This window comes from Panthera tigris, chromosome D3, assembly GCF_018350195.1.
Source record: "Panthera tigris isolate Pti1 chromosome D3, P.tigris_Pti1_mat1.1, whole genome shotgun sequence".
Lineage (NCBI taxonomy): Eukaryota > Metazoa > Chordata > Mammalia > Carnivora > Felidae > Panthera > Panthera tigris.
Window position 1 is genome coordinate 16,481,155 of NC_056671.1, and position 12,546 is coordinate 16,493,700.

General features: G+C 41.4%; 1 protein-coding gene and 1 pseudogene across 1 annotated transcript in view; one reads left to right on the top strand and one right to left on the bottom strand.

Annotated features, from left to right (window-relative positions):
* Window positions 1-1,566: 1,566 nt before the first annotated feature.
* LOC102955562 lies at window positions 1,567-2,172 on the bottom strand (annotated as a pseudogene).
* Window positions 2,173-3,564: 1,392 nt separating this feature from the next.
* RNF10 (ring finger protein 10) overlaps window positions 3,565-12,546 on the top strand; it is a 33,407-nt gene continuing 24,425 nt past the window's right edge. The window contains exon 1 of the mRNA XM_007093567.3: window positions 3,565-3,726. Within this exon, the coding sequence (XP_007093629.2) occupies window positions 3,570-3,726 (157 nt within the window). The 5' untranslated portion in view covers window positions 3,565-3,569. The remainder of the gene's footprint in view (window positions 3,727-12,546) is intronic.

The following is a 12,546-nucleotide window of genomic DNA, read 5'->3' on the forward strand; positions in this document are numbered from 1 at the left end:
CCAAGTAGCTTACAAGGTCAATTCTCTAAAACTTTGATGTGCCTAAGAATCACCTGGTTTGATGTTTAAAATGCAGATTCCTGGGCCCCCAATACCAGAGATTTTGAATCCGTAAATCTGGGATGGGTATTGGGAATCTTTATTGAACAAGCTTCTCTGATGATTCTGATGCAAAGAATTCGCAGACCTTTCTTGAGAAACATATGCTAGACTACTCTGAAAAATAAACATATGAAAGGCTGTTCTTTGGTCATTCCATTTTTTGAACTTAAGAAGTTCATAAATGGGAAGGAAAGCTCTGGTGACTGTTTAGCGAGGCAGACACAATCACCACTCACCCTCCCTCTTCTGCTGTCACAAAGCTACACTTTTAGCACCAACTGGCAGAGCATGGATGTTTACTTCAACCCCAGATTTTCCTGTTCTTTTTTTATGGAAAGGGTAATGTAGACCATCTTGCTCAAAAGAGGATGGAGGTGGTGAGTTTTGCTTGGATTTCTATATGTTTCTGCTTTGATTCTCTTTTTAAATGTATGTTTCCTGTAAATATTTCACAAGGAGAAAGCGCCAAGGACCCTAAGAAACTATTTTGAAAATGAAAAATCTCTTCCTGGTTTAATGTGTAGCCTGACAGATGGACACCCACTGCTTTCTTTTGGAAGAACTGCACAGGCTTTTCCTCTTTCCCTCTCTTTTATTTTTAAGAGTGATAGAAGGAATGATTCATCCATGTAATCAGAGTTCTCACATTGTTGTTAAAGGAAATAAAAATTCATCAAGGAACCGTAGTATATCTTCCTTATCTAGTCATATATAAGGATGGAGCTCAGGATTTGGGACTGTTCCTTCTAGACATCAAAGTAAGTTTTCAGACCAACATTATGTACCTGTTCTCTCATTTCAATATGATTTGTGGGGAAAAAACTGCAAAGAGTGAAGCAAGACAAGCATTTTAAGGAAATTTAAAAATATGAGATCAGTACCTAATTTTCTTAATTTCAGTTAAAACTTAATTTCAAGAAATTGATTGATTTATATATACAGTACTTACTAATGTTTTGTATCACGTGTGATGATAAATAAGGAGCCAAAAAGGATCCAATTAGGGGAATTCCAGAATTTTGGAATTTTGTCTATTTATTTGTTCATATATGACTGCTGAAATTCCACTCATCCTTCCATGCTCAGCTCAAGTGACACCTCTCTGGGAAGCCTTCTTCTACCTGCCCTCACCTCTTTGTACTTCTCTCCTTGGAGCCTTTGCTACAGTCAGCATTTTGTATTAACTTTACTATAGCTCTTTTCTTTTTTAAAGGAATTAGAGGGGTTTTTTTTTCTTCAGTTTATTTATTTATTTAGAGAGAGAGCATGTGCATGTGTGCATGTGCAATTTGGGGAGGGGCAGAGAGAGGGAGAGAGAGAATCCCAGGCAGGCACTGTTAGCCTGATGATGCGGGGCTCACAAACCATGAGATCATGACCTAAGCCAAAGTCAGACGCTTAACCCACTGAGCCACCCAGGTGCCCCTATTATAGCTCTTACTACCATTTTCCATTGTAGTTTGCTGGCTGGCTTGCTTGCTTTCTGTGAATGATATGTTTTTCAGTTAGTTTTGTTTACAAGTGAAACTCGGGGAATTCAAAATTAACATCCTTTCCAGTGAGCTTGTTATAGACAGGAAAAGTTTCACCTTTGTGTTCCACATTGTTCTGCTATGCTTTATCCAAATGAACCTTTATGAGCTGGCTGCCATCCAGTTTCATGTGGACTCTCTTGTGCACAATTTTACTTGGGAAGACTAAGCTCTCCAGGATTGCATCGTGCACAGCTGCCAGAGTGTGGAACGCTTGCTTATTTTTTGTACAGCTTTTTTTGAGTTGGCTCAGGCAACTCTGGGCAATAAAGATATCGTACTTCCCACTGAACTTTTTCTCCAGTGTACTTACTAGCTGGACTTGGATTTTCTGGAAAGATTTAAGTTGAGGAATGCAAACAAAGATTATAATAGCTTTCTGACCACCACTAACTTAAGTTTTCTTGGCTGTTGTTACATTTGGCTCCCTTAGCTGGGCCTTGAACACGTGTTCATCTGCAGCTCAAACAGAGCCTCGAAGGTGCTGGACTCATCCATAGCCATTCGGCTTCATGATATTTGGGTGCGAACTGAACATGGCCTTGCCCTTGATGAGCACTGGCCTAGCCACTGTAGTTTCTTATTTGCTTAATTCACTTAGGAAACTGTGAATATATTAAAGACCTCAATATGAATATATTTTGGCATTCCTTGTGCTCAGCACAGTGCCGGGCGTATAATAGGTTTCTAACTAGTTGAGGTTATTCTGAAAAATTATTTGTTCATCTCTTTAATGATGTTTGTATGTGATCCTTCGAATCTCACTGCTATGGTTGGAAGGAATCATTTATAATTTTCCAAAGTACAGATGGATGTGACAAGATTTTCTAAGTCGCAGTGTCCATATCTGTGAAATAGAGAACCGCTTATCTCATAGGTAGTTGAGAACATCATTTGTTAGCCGTGTGATCGTGGGTAATCGATGGAAGCTTTTTAAGCCAGTTTCCTTGTCTTTATATTTGCGTTAATGTGAGGATTAAGTGTGATGATTCATATAACCCACAGTGCAATGCCTGTTAATGACAAGCACTCGTGTTATTAACAATGAAATGTAATATTAACAATGACTTATATTAATAAATGACTTGTTAACAATGAAATGAAATTTTGTATGAAGTGTTGTAAAATGATATTACATGTAAGGTTTTGTCATTATTATTATTAGGTAAGATAAGGACCATGAATAAATTGATATTAATACTAGAATAAGAACTACAAATTAAATAATGAGTAAATAAAAGGATTTCACAGGTATTCCAATGTTTGGATTCGTTATTAGTAGTGCATATTATTATACACATTCTTAGCGTTCTAAAGCTAAAACCTGAACTACAAGTCCCATCATCTTTTCGGGGGGGGGGGAGGGGGGGAGGGGGTGGAATCACTGGGCCCGGATGTAGACAGAAAACTACATTTCCCAGAGGGCTTCACTCCCACATCGCCATTATATATATAGTCCATCCGGGTTCTTCGAGATGCTGTTTGGCGACTCGTCGCCATTCCCGGAGCACCTCGGCCTCGGCCCAGAGGCGAGTGTCGGTCGCTGTGTCGGAGACACCGGTCCCCGACACCAAGACAGCCAGCCCTCTCCCCTGCCCCGCGGCGGGAGAGCGTGTCCGGCCGGCCGGCGGGGCTCGCACACCTTCCCTCGACTCCCCTTCCCCCGTAGCCTCCGCCCCGCCAGGCCCGGCCCGGACCTCCGAGCCCCGGCCTCCTCCTTCTCTGTCACCGCCGCCGCTGCCGCCGGGCTCGACAGCCCCGCCCGCTGCTTCTCTTTCCAGTTTGAGAAGCCGAGGAAGGAAACAGGGAAAAATGTCGCCATGAAGGCCGAGAACCGCTGCCGCCGCCGACCCCCGCCGGCCCCGAACGCCATGAGCCTGGGTCCCCGCCGCGCCCGCTCCACTCCGACCGCCGCCGCCGCCGAGGCCCCCGTTGATGCCGCAGAGCTCCCCCAACGCCGCCGCCACCGCTTCCGACATGGACAAGAACAGCGGCTCCAGCAGCTCCTCCGCCTCTTCGGGCAGCAGCAAAGGGCAACAGCCGCCCCGCTCCGCCTCGGCGGGGCCGGCCGGAGAGTCTAAACCCAAGAGTGGTAAGGGCGGGCTCCCAGGGCGGTGGGCGGGGGGCGGGGGTGACTGTCCCGAAGGCTGGGGAGGATCCTCGCTCTGGTGTCTGGGTCACCCAGGTACAGCTCCGCTTGCCACTGTCGTTCTTCCCTTACTCCCGTTTTCTATAGCTCCCATTATTTAAAAATTAACACTAAGAGTACTGTACAGAGTGGTTTATGTGAATCCTTGCATTATCCTTGCTTTACTACTCGGAAGAGATTGGTGAACTAAGTGCTACTTTTATCCCCATTTTGCGGATGAGGAAACTGAGGTTCACAAAAGGTAAGGTCACCCAGCTAGTATGTGCCTCACAGCAGGCCTTACTTAAGACCTGCTTTGTCTGACTCACCAGTCCACACTCCTAAACCACTAAGTTGTTTTACCCTTTAATGTTGAATTAGCATTGGATAGTGTTCAAGTTTAAACAGGGGAGGGTGGGGCCCAAGGACTTTTGAAACTCAAATTTCATGTTTAATAACCTGGCCCAAGATCCATCCCTCTGTTGAAGAGGAGTCATCCTTGAATGGTTTTGTTCAGTGCGGAGTTGTGGTTACGAGCAGTAGCTGTGATTCAGTTTTTTTAGATTTGCCAGACCTTGAGCGTCTGAATTTCCTTTTTTGTAAAGGTGGAGATAATCAGAATTAAGTAAATTATCTCAGAAAACAAATGAGCTAAGAGCTTGGAAGAGTATCTGACAGCTATTATGCACCAAACACACATCATGCCTATTTCCTTGTGTTAGTGGAGTGCTAACACTCTAGTGCTAACACACTAGAGTGTGTCCTTTTACAGGGAAGATTTTGTCATTTTTGTAGTCCTGCCTCTCATTATTAAATTAAGACCGTCATGATAATAGTTACCATTTATTGAGGGCTCACCATGTGCCAGGTCCTGGCTTAGGTTTGTACATCTCTTATCCATACTCCAGTTATTAACCTGTCCAGCAAAGTGGAATTGTTCATCTCTAAAGAAGGAAAAAGCTGAGAAGCCAAGAGTTTAGGAGTTGGCAGAGTCGAGTGGAATGTTCTCCATGTTACTTCAAAGCCCGTGTACTAGTCTCTGCTATTTCATGCTATAATGTTATTAGCAGTAATAGGAAGATGTTTTCGGTGGGAGTGGGGATATGTGGCAGACAGGGGAACATTTGGACTCCCAGATGTAGAGTTCCAGTTTAAAGCTTTTTAAGATTAAAAAACTGTAAGGCTGACTTGAGTTCAGAGCTGATCTACTGGATAGAGCAAACTTGTTTACCTGGTATGCTGAGGACTTCTAGAAATTGCTTATAGAATTCCGGGTGGAGGCCAGGTGTCTCGATAATAAACGAATGCTTTAAATACCTAAGCAGGGATTAGTGTGGACTTTCAGGCAGTATTATGTAGATTAATTTTGGGGTTTTGTACATGTGTAGCTTTATCACAGATCCCTCTAGAGAGAGAGGGTAGCCAGGCCTCTTGGCTAGTGTTGGAACTACTGGTTTAGTGTAGTCTGAATAGTTCTCAATGTAGTTGATAAAGAACTTTACTTTTGCACTCAATTCCCAGTTGTAAAGTTAAAGATTGTGATTTTCTAGCTATCTGAATTCTCAAGTAGTTTTTCTGGGGCTCCTGTTTAAGCCACTAACATGCAATCATGAGTCTGTTGCAATAAATGCCTTCAGTTTATTCTGTAATGAGGCAGTAGTGAAAGTTGGTGACAGTCCAAACAAGGAAACTGAGGTATTTAAGGCATTTACTCATTTTGTCCTTTGAATGTTGATTAGTAGAACTAACTCTGATTATCCAACAGGATGATATAGAATTCTGTTGTAATTTGACCAAGAAAATATTTATCAGTGTTAAGGTTTCAGAATAAGAAGACTTATTGTTGGGTTCATTCTGACTAAAGTGATTTTTTTAAACAGTTAAATACTATAAAATACTCTTAAAAGCATTTGTTTACCTTCTTAATTGAAAGCTTCTGAGGAAGGAAATAAAAGCTCTTATAAAGGATTTTTGCTAGGTTTTGTAAAATACACAGGGTGCCTCTGGTAACAGTAGTTTTTAATATGTTTGTTAGAAAGCTTGCCATTGCCAGTGTCTACCATTCTGGCTACTGCTATGTATGTTTCCTTAGCGAAAAGGAAGGATAGGTTTGTAGCTAAATAAAAAGTTCATTAGCCATAATCCACGGCATGAATTTAAGAACAAATCAAAGGCAGAGTGGGTAGAGATTGAAAATAGTTTAGGAAACTCTGGATATTGGCTTTTAAGGTTGAACTGAGGGTTAGCATATGCTACCTTAACATTACAGCAAAGATCAATGCTGCCATGACAGATATCATTCAGGATCTCTTATATAGTGATACTAGATCGTTGTTCTAGCAAAACAGTGGACTCAAATTCAGCATAATTCCATAAAAGGTTTCTGTAGTATTTCAAAAGCTGAGTCAATACTTCATACTTGATTTTGCTGGAAGTTGTTGAAAGGACTGAGTTGAAGAAAGGAAATGGAGGGTAAGGTGAAAAGACAACTTTCTTTTGTGAAAGTAACAAGAACAAGGGTTGCTCAGATTTTAAATACTTAATTTCCCTTTCCTCTCACCTTACCTCACATATGAAAAAATCTGTTCTATTCTCTAAACTGCATGTCATAAATGGTCATTTGCTTCCTATCTACATGTTTAATATACTTGAGTCTTTGTTCCTGCAGTTGGCTTAAGTTTCCTCTTCATGCACACAGGAAATAGGTGAATTTGGCTCCTGGGATTTAATTGATCTTTTTGGCCAGAGTGGCATACCGCAGTTCCTTTGCCTTGGCTAATTGCTTCAGACATTCACATAACATTCCCTTCCTTGGATATTTTCCTCTAGCTTTGTTCCAGTAGGGCTAAGATGCAGTTCTAAGAACATTTACAGTGAATAGCCCAGAATATAATCCAGAGGAGAAAGGTATGTTTGGGTTTAGGGAAAGTCATTTAGAAAGAGCAAAGAAAGTAAAAAGAGGCAAGAGAGTAGGCTGTTTACGGACAAACAATGGACCCTGGCCCAGAACCAAGGTCTTGCCCCATTCCTCTGGGTGGGGGATGGTACTACCATGGAGGTTAAGGGAAGGTCAGGTATTATGAAGCAGTTATTTTGAGGTTGGTGATATGAAGCGCTGTCCTGACACACTTCCTCTTATTCCGGTACCAGGAGCCAGGTTACTAGTGGTAATCTGCCTTGAAGAATGCTTCTGGGCTGTAAATGGACCTGGAGGTTTTGATGGCTTTGAAAATTGAGGTGACTTGAAGCCTTTAATAAAAACCACTTAGAGAAGTTGCAAGAATTTCTGGGCCTGTTAGCTGGAGTCCTTGGTTTATATGGCTTTGTCGGGAGTCTGGTGGGGGCTCTTTGACAGGAATGATTTAGATTTATTAATAATAGGCTTCCAAATAATAATGGCAGCTTTGTGCCAACCACTGTGGTAGGCATTTTACAGTTTTTTCTTAATCTTCATGACCCGATGAGGCACCCTAGAGATAAGCCCGATTTCACAGACAAGAAAACCCAGGCTTTAAAGGGGTTAGAGTGATTGGTTCAAGTGAATTCTTAAGAAGTCCTAGGCAAGGGGCACCTGGGTGGCTCAGTCGGTTGGGCGGCCGACTTCGGCTCAGGTCATGATCTCGGGGTCTGCGAGTTCGAGCCCCGCGTCGGGCTCTGTGCTGAGAGCTCAGAGCCTGGAGCCTGTTTCCGATTCTGTGTCTCCCTCTCTCTGACCCTCCCCCGTTCATGCTCTGTCTCTCTCTGTCTCAAAAAAAAAAAAAAAACGTTAAAAAAAAAGAAGTCCTAGGCAATATTTGTAAGTTACGCTTTGTATAAATTAACTTAGCAGACAGGTAACTTGGCACGTGTCATTCTTGATACCACTTCCTTCTTCCTTTCACTCAGAATTACTAATTTCAGCTGAATTCAATTTGTTGTCAGTTGTTTTTATAGTAAGGCCGTATGTTGCCCCTCCAGAGGTGCTTGTCAACCACTCTGAATGATGGGTAAGCAAACTTGCTTGTGATTACAGCATGAATCAGCAGCAGAAACTTCCTGGTTGGTATTCTGACCTAGGTTGTGCCACCTGTTAGAACTAGAGCTAGAAATGTTGATGATGCCAAATTATTGAAGTGGAAAATTTATGGTCTTTAATTTGGTAATGGAGGGAAGACATTGAGATATATTTACTGTAATTTCGTAGAGACCTTTCTGTTAGGGAAATGTGGGAGAACTGAGACACTGGAGTAAGTTTTCAAGTCTCTTGTTGACTCTGGGATCCTGAGTTCTGGATTTGAGCCATGTAACTAGTGGTCTTGTCCATTTTGGAATGTATCTTGACAGTAGTTCTCGGGCAGTTGTTCTCAGCTCTGGCTGTGCATTAGAATCTCCTGAGGAACTTTTTTTTTTTTTTTTTTTTAAGTAGGCTCCACTCACAGTGTGGAGCCCAATGCCAGGCTTGAACTCATGACCCTGAGATCAAGACCTGAGCTGAGATGGAGTCAGATGCTTAACTGACTGAGCCACCTAAGTGCCCCTCCTGAGGATCTTTTTTAAAAATGGAGATGTATGGAGCTCTTCCTTAAGGATTCTTTCTGATTCTTTCGATCTGGGTTGGGTTCTTGGGCCCTGGCATCCATAGTTTTAAAAGTCTCTGCCAGTGATTTTTTTTTGTGCAGCCAGGATTAAGAACCACCACTTGGAAACTAAAACTTGAAACCGAGAATGTTTCTCCTAGGAACTTGACTTTTTTTGTCTGCTTTTTAAAATCTGAAGCAGATCATCTTATTGCTATCTCCTTTTAGAGAAAGGAGGACAGATTCCACCCCCATGTTATTCACATGTGTATGCTGGCAAGTTATCTACAAGCCATCCCCAAAACAGTACTCTGAATTTTATCTCTCGGTCACAGGCCTGTCTGTACTTTCAATCTTTAGTTGCCTGTTGCCTGGGTCTAGAGATAAGAGCCAGCCTCTCACTTTAAATTCTGTAACTTCATACCATTAGGCAAGTGGAAGACAAGATGAGGGAGTTGATTTAAAAAAAAATTTTGGGGCGGGGGGCACCTGGGTGGCTCAGTCGGTTGAGCGTCCGACTTCGGCTCAGGTCATGATCTCATGGTCTGTGGGTTCGAGCCCCGTTTCGGGCTCTGTGTTGATAGCTCAGAGCCTGGAGCTTCCTTCGGATTCTGTGCCTCCCTCTCTCTCTGCCCCTCCCCCGCTCATGCTCTGTTCTCCTTCAAAAATAAATAAACGTTAAAAAATTTTTTTTTAAATTTTTTTTTGTATTTAAAACAAAAAAAATTTTTTTTTTAATGTTTATATATTTTTAAGAGACAGAGAGAGACAGAGCATGAGCAGGGGGAGGCAGAAAGAGAAGGAGACACAGAATCCGAAGTAGGCTCCAGGCTCTGAGCTGTTAGCACAGAGCCTGACATGGGGCTCGAACCCACAGAATGTGAGATCATGACCTGAGCCGAAGTCAGACGCCCAACCGACTGAGCCACCCAGGTGCCCCGAGGGGGTTGATTTTAATAACTAAAATTGTAGATCCATATGTGGTCGGTTGTTGTAATCTGTTTTAGAAATGGGTAGTTCACTGTCCATCAGAGAGCATTTCTGTAAGCATGATGAAACTGTTTCCTTGTGTGTGTGGTAATAAATGAAGAAATGAAAACTGCACCTGCTGAGGGCCAGCTTACTTTCTTGAGCCGTTGAAGTGTAGAATCTGGCTCTACCTAAATCTGTGGAATCTATTAGGTGCTTGTCTTGAAAGTATTAGAGTCAAATGCAGTATCATCTGAAACAGTCTTAGGTAATGAGGTTTGGGGAAAATGTGTTCTCCATTTATGCTGTTTTCATAAAGCCTCCTCATTTGTTCTCATGGTAAAGTTAGCTTGGACTCTATCCGTCTGAATTTTCTGTTTATTTGAAATCTTATTATCAACTAACTCCATAGGTAAGAAAAAATTTCTAAGAGATCTGAAGCTTCACTTTCTGTTACCAGAGATGCTGTGTTTGACAATAGCTGTTGCTAACTGGATTAGTAGGTAAAAGTATAGTTCTTAAATTCTAGTTTCAGATTAAACTCTGGTCACTTTCCCTAACTGGGATTTAAAGGTAACTGGGAGGAATAAACCTAGCTTTGCAGTGTTTCTCTGACCATCTGTTCTCTGTTTGCATTGCTGCCATCTCACGTGACTTATTAGCTCGCCTCCTGGATTGTGGTTTGGTCAGTTTTGGAGAGGATGGCATACCTCTCATTTATTCCATGGTGGTGACAAATCATGGTGAAGTGGTTGCTTTCAAAATTTGGACTTTGATTTGTTAGCTCACGTTTTCTTTTTTTCTTTGAGGATACACACCACCTTGGATTTATTTAGCTTCCTATAAAATAAGCTAGTCATCTTACCAAAAAATAATTTTTTCTAGGCACTTAATAGTTTAAAAAAAAATTTCTTTTACATTTATTATTATTTTTTTTTTTTAAATTTTTTTTTTTCAACGTTTTTTATTTATTTTTGGGACAGAGAGAGACAGAGCATGAACGGGGGAGGGTCAGAGAGAGAGGGAGACACAGAATCGGAAACAGGCTCCAGGCTCCGAGCCATCAGCCCAGAGCCTGACGCGGGGCTCGAACTCACGGACCGCGAGAACGTGACCTGGCTGAAGTCGGACGCTTAACCGACTGCGCCACCCAGGCGCCCCTACATTTATTATTTTTGAGAAAGAGTGAGACAAAGTGTGAGCAGGAGAGGGGCAGAGAGAGAAGGAGGGGCAGAGAGAGACAGAATCTGAAGCAGGCTCCAGGCTCTGAGCAAGCTGGTCAGCCCAGAGCTTGATGCGGGACTCTAACCCACGAACTGTGAGATCATGACCTGAGCCGAAGTTGACACTCAACTTAGTGAGCCACTCAGGCGCCCTGGCATTTAATACTTTTTAAAATTACCCAGACAATAAGTGTACAGAACTTTTTGTATACTTAAAAGTCAGAATCTTAGAGGGTGAGGCCTGAGCATAGGAATCCCTTAAAAGCTCAGTTGAGGTATTCAAACTGGCAGGATTGAGAACCACTCGATTAGGTAAAAATGAAGCTCCATTTCCCAAAGTTAATTAATGGTCATTAACAGACTGCTGTGTTGCCTTTCCAGACATGTTTCTATGAGTTTTGTTTATGTATGTGTGTTTTATGAATTTTATTGAGAATAACAGTTGTACTAATACGCTTTGTGATGGTCAGTGCTCATTGAAAGATATCTGATATAAAGAAAGCTTAATAAATGACCTTTTTTACATATCTGGGGGGACATTATGGACCTTTTTGTGACGTAGTAACAGATGTGATATCCAGTGTTTCATAAAATTTATTTCCAGGTCACCTGGGTGGCTCAGTCGGTTGAGTGTCAAGACTTCAGCTCAGGTCATGATCTCAGGTTCATGAGTTTGAGCCCTGCATCAGGCTCTCTGCTGTCAACGTGGAACCTGCTTGGGATTCTCTGTCCTCCCCTCTCTCTGCTCTCTGGCTTGTCTGCTCTCTCTCAAAAACAAATATTTAAAAAAAAAAAAAAAATTAAAATAAAAAATATTTTCATTAGGTTATGAAACCTAATAATGGAAATGTTAAAAAGTTTTAAAAACAATCCTCACATAGAAGTTTTTTTTGTTTTTTTTTTTTTAGTAGGCTCCACACCCAACATGGGACTGAAACTCATGACCCTGAGAACAGGACTCGCATGCTGTACTGAGTGAGCCAGCCAGGTGCCCCTCAAAAATTTTTTTTTAATTAAGTTTTTAATTTTAATTCCATATAGTTAACATACAGTGTTATAGTAGTTTCAGGTGTACAATATAGTGATTCAACAATTCTGTACATTACTTAGTGCTCATCATGATAAATGTACTCTTTAATCCTTCACTTCTTTCACCCATCTCCTCACCCACCTCCCCTCTGGTAGCTGTGAGTTTGTTCTTTATAGTTAAGAGTCTGTTTCTTGGTTTGTCTCTCTCTTTATTTTTCTGTGAATTATATATTTTTATTTATGTGTGTATTTTTTAATTTATTTTTTAAATTGTTTTTAGTGTTTATTTTTGAGAGAGAGAGACAGAGAGACAGCACAAGCAGGAGAGGGGCAGAGAGAGAGGGAGACACAGAATCCGAAGAAGGCTTCAGGCTCTGAGCTGTCAGCACAGAGCCCGATGTGGGGCTCGAACTCACAGAATGTGAGATCATGACCTGAGCCGAAGTCGGACGCCCAACCGACTGAGCCACCCAGGCGCCCTGAGTTATATATTTTTAACATGCAGGATTAAGCTATATTTGGGTGGGGAAACTTTGTAGTTTCTGAGGCTCATGGTAGAATCATCTTGGCTTTGTAAACTATCACCCTCTTAAAGTAAGCCTAATCAGTTTCTTCATTAAAAGTCCCCCAACTTTCATTCTAAGTTTCTGCTTAAATTAAAGCCATTAAATTAGTATGCAGACTTAATTTGGTCAAATTTCCATATTGAAATAAAACAACATGGAGTGAATAGACAAATCTAAAACAGGATGGAAATCTTTTTTAAATAAATTTTATTCTGAGGAAAAAAAAAAGACAACATGGAATGGGCAAAGGGACAAGAAAGATAAAGTAGTTTTTTTTTTTTTGTCCAAAGACTAATTTGGGGACCTTTAGTTATTTAGGTGTATATGGTTCTCAGATAGGTTTCATTTTACCTTTTTTTTTTTTTTTTTAAGCCAGTAAACTTTGGCACATGTTAGATGTGTCTGGTCAGGAATCTTTGTTCAACTTGGGACAAAATAATC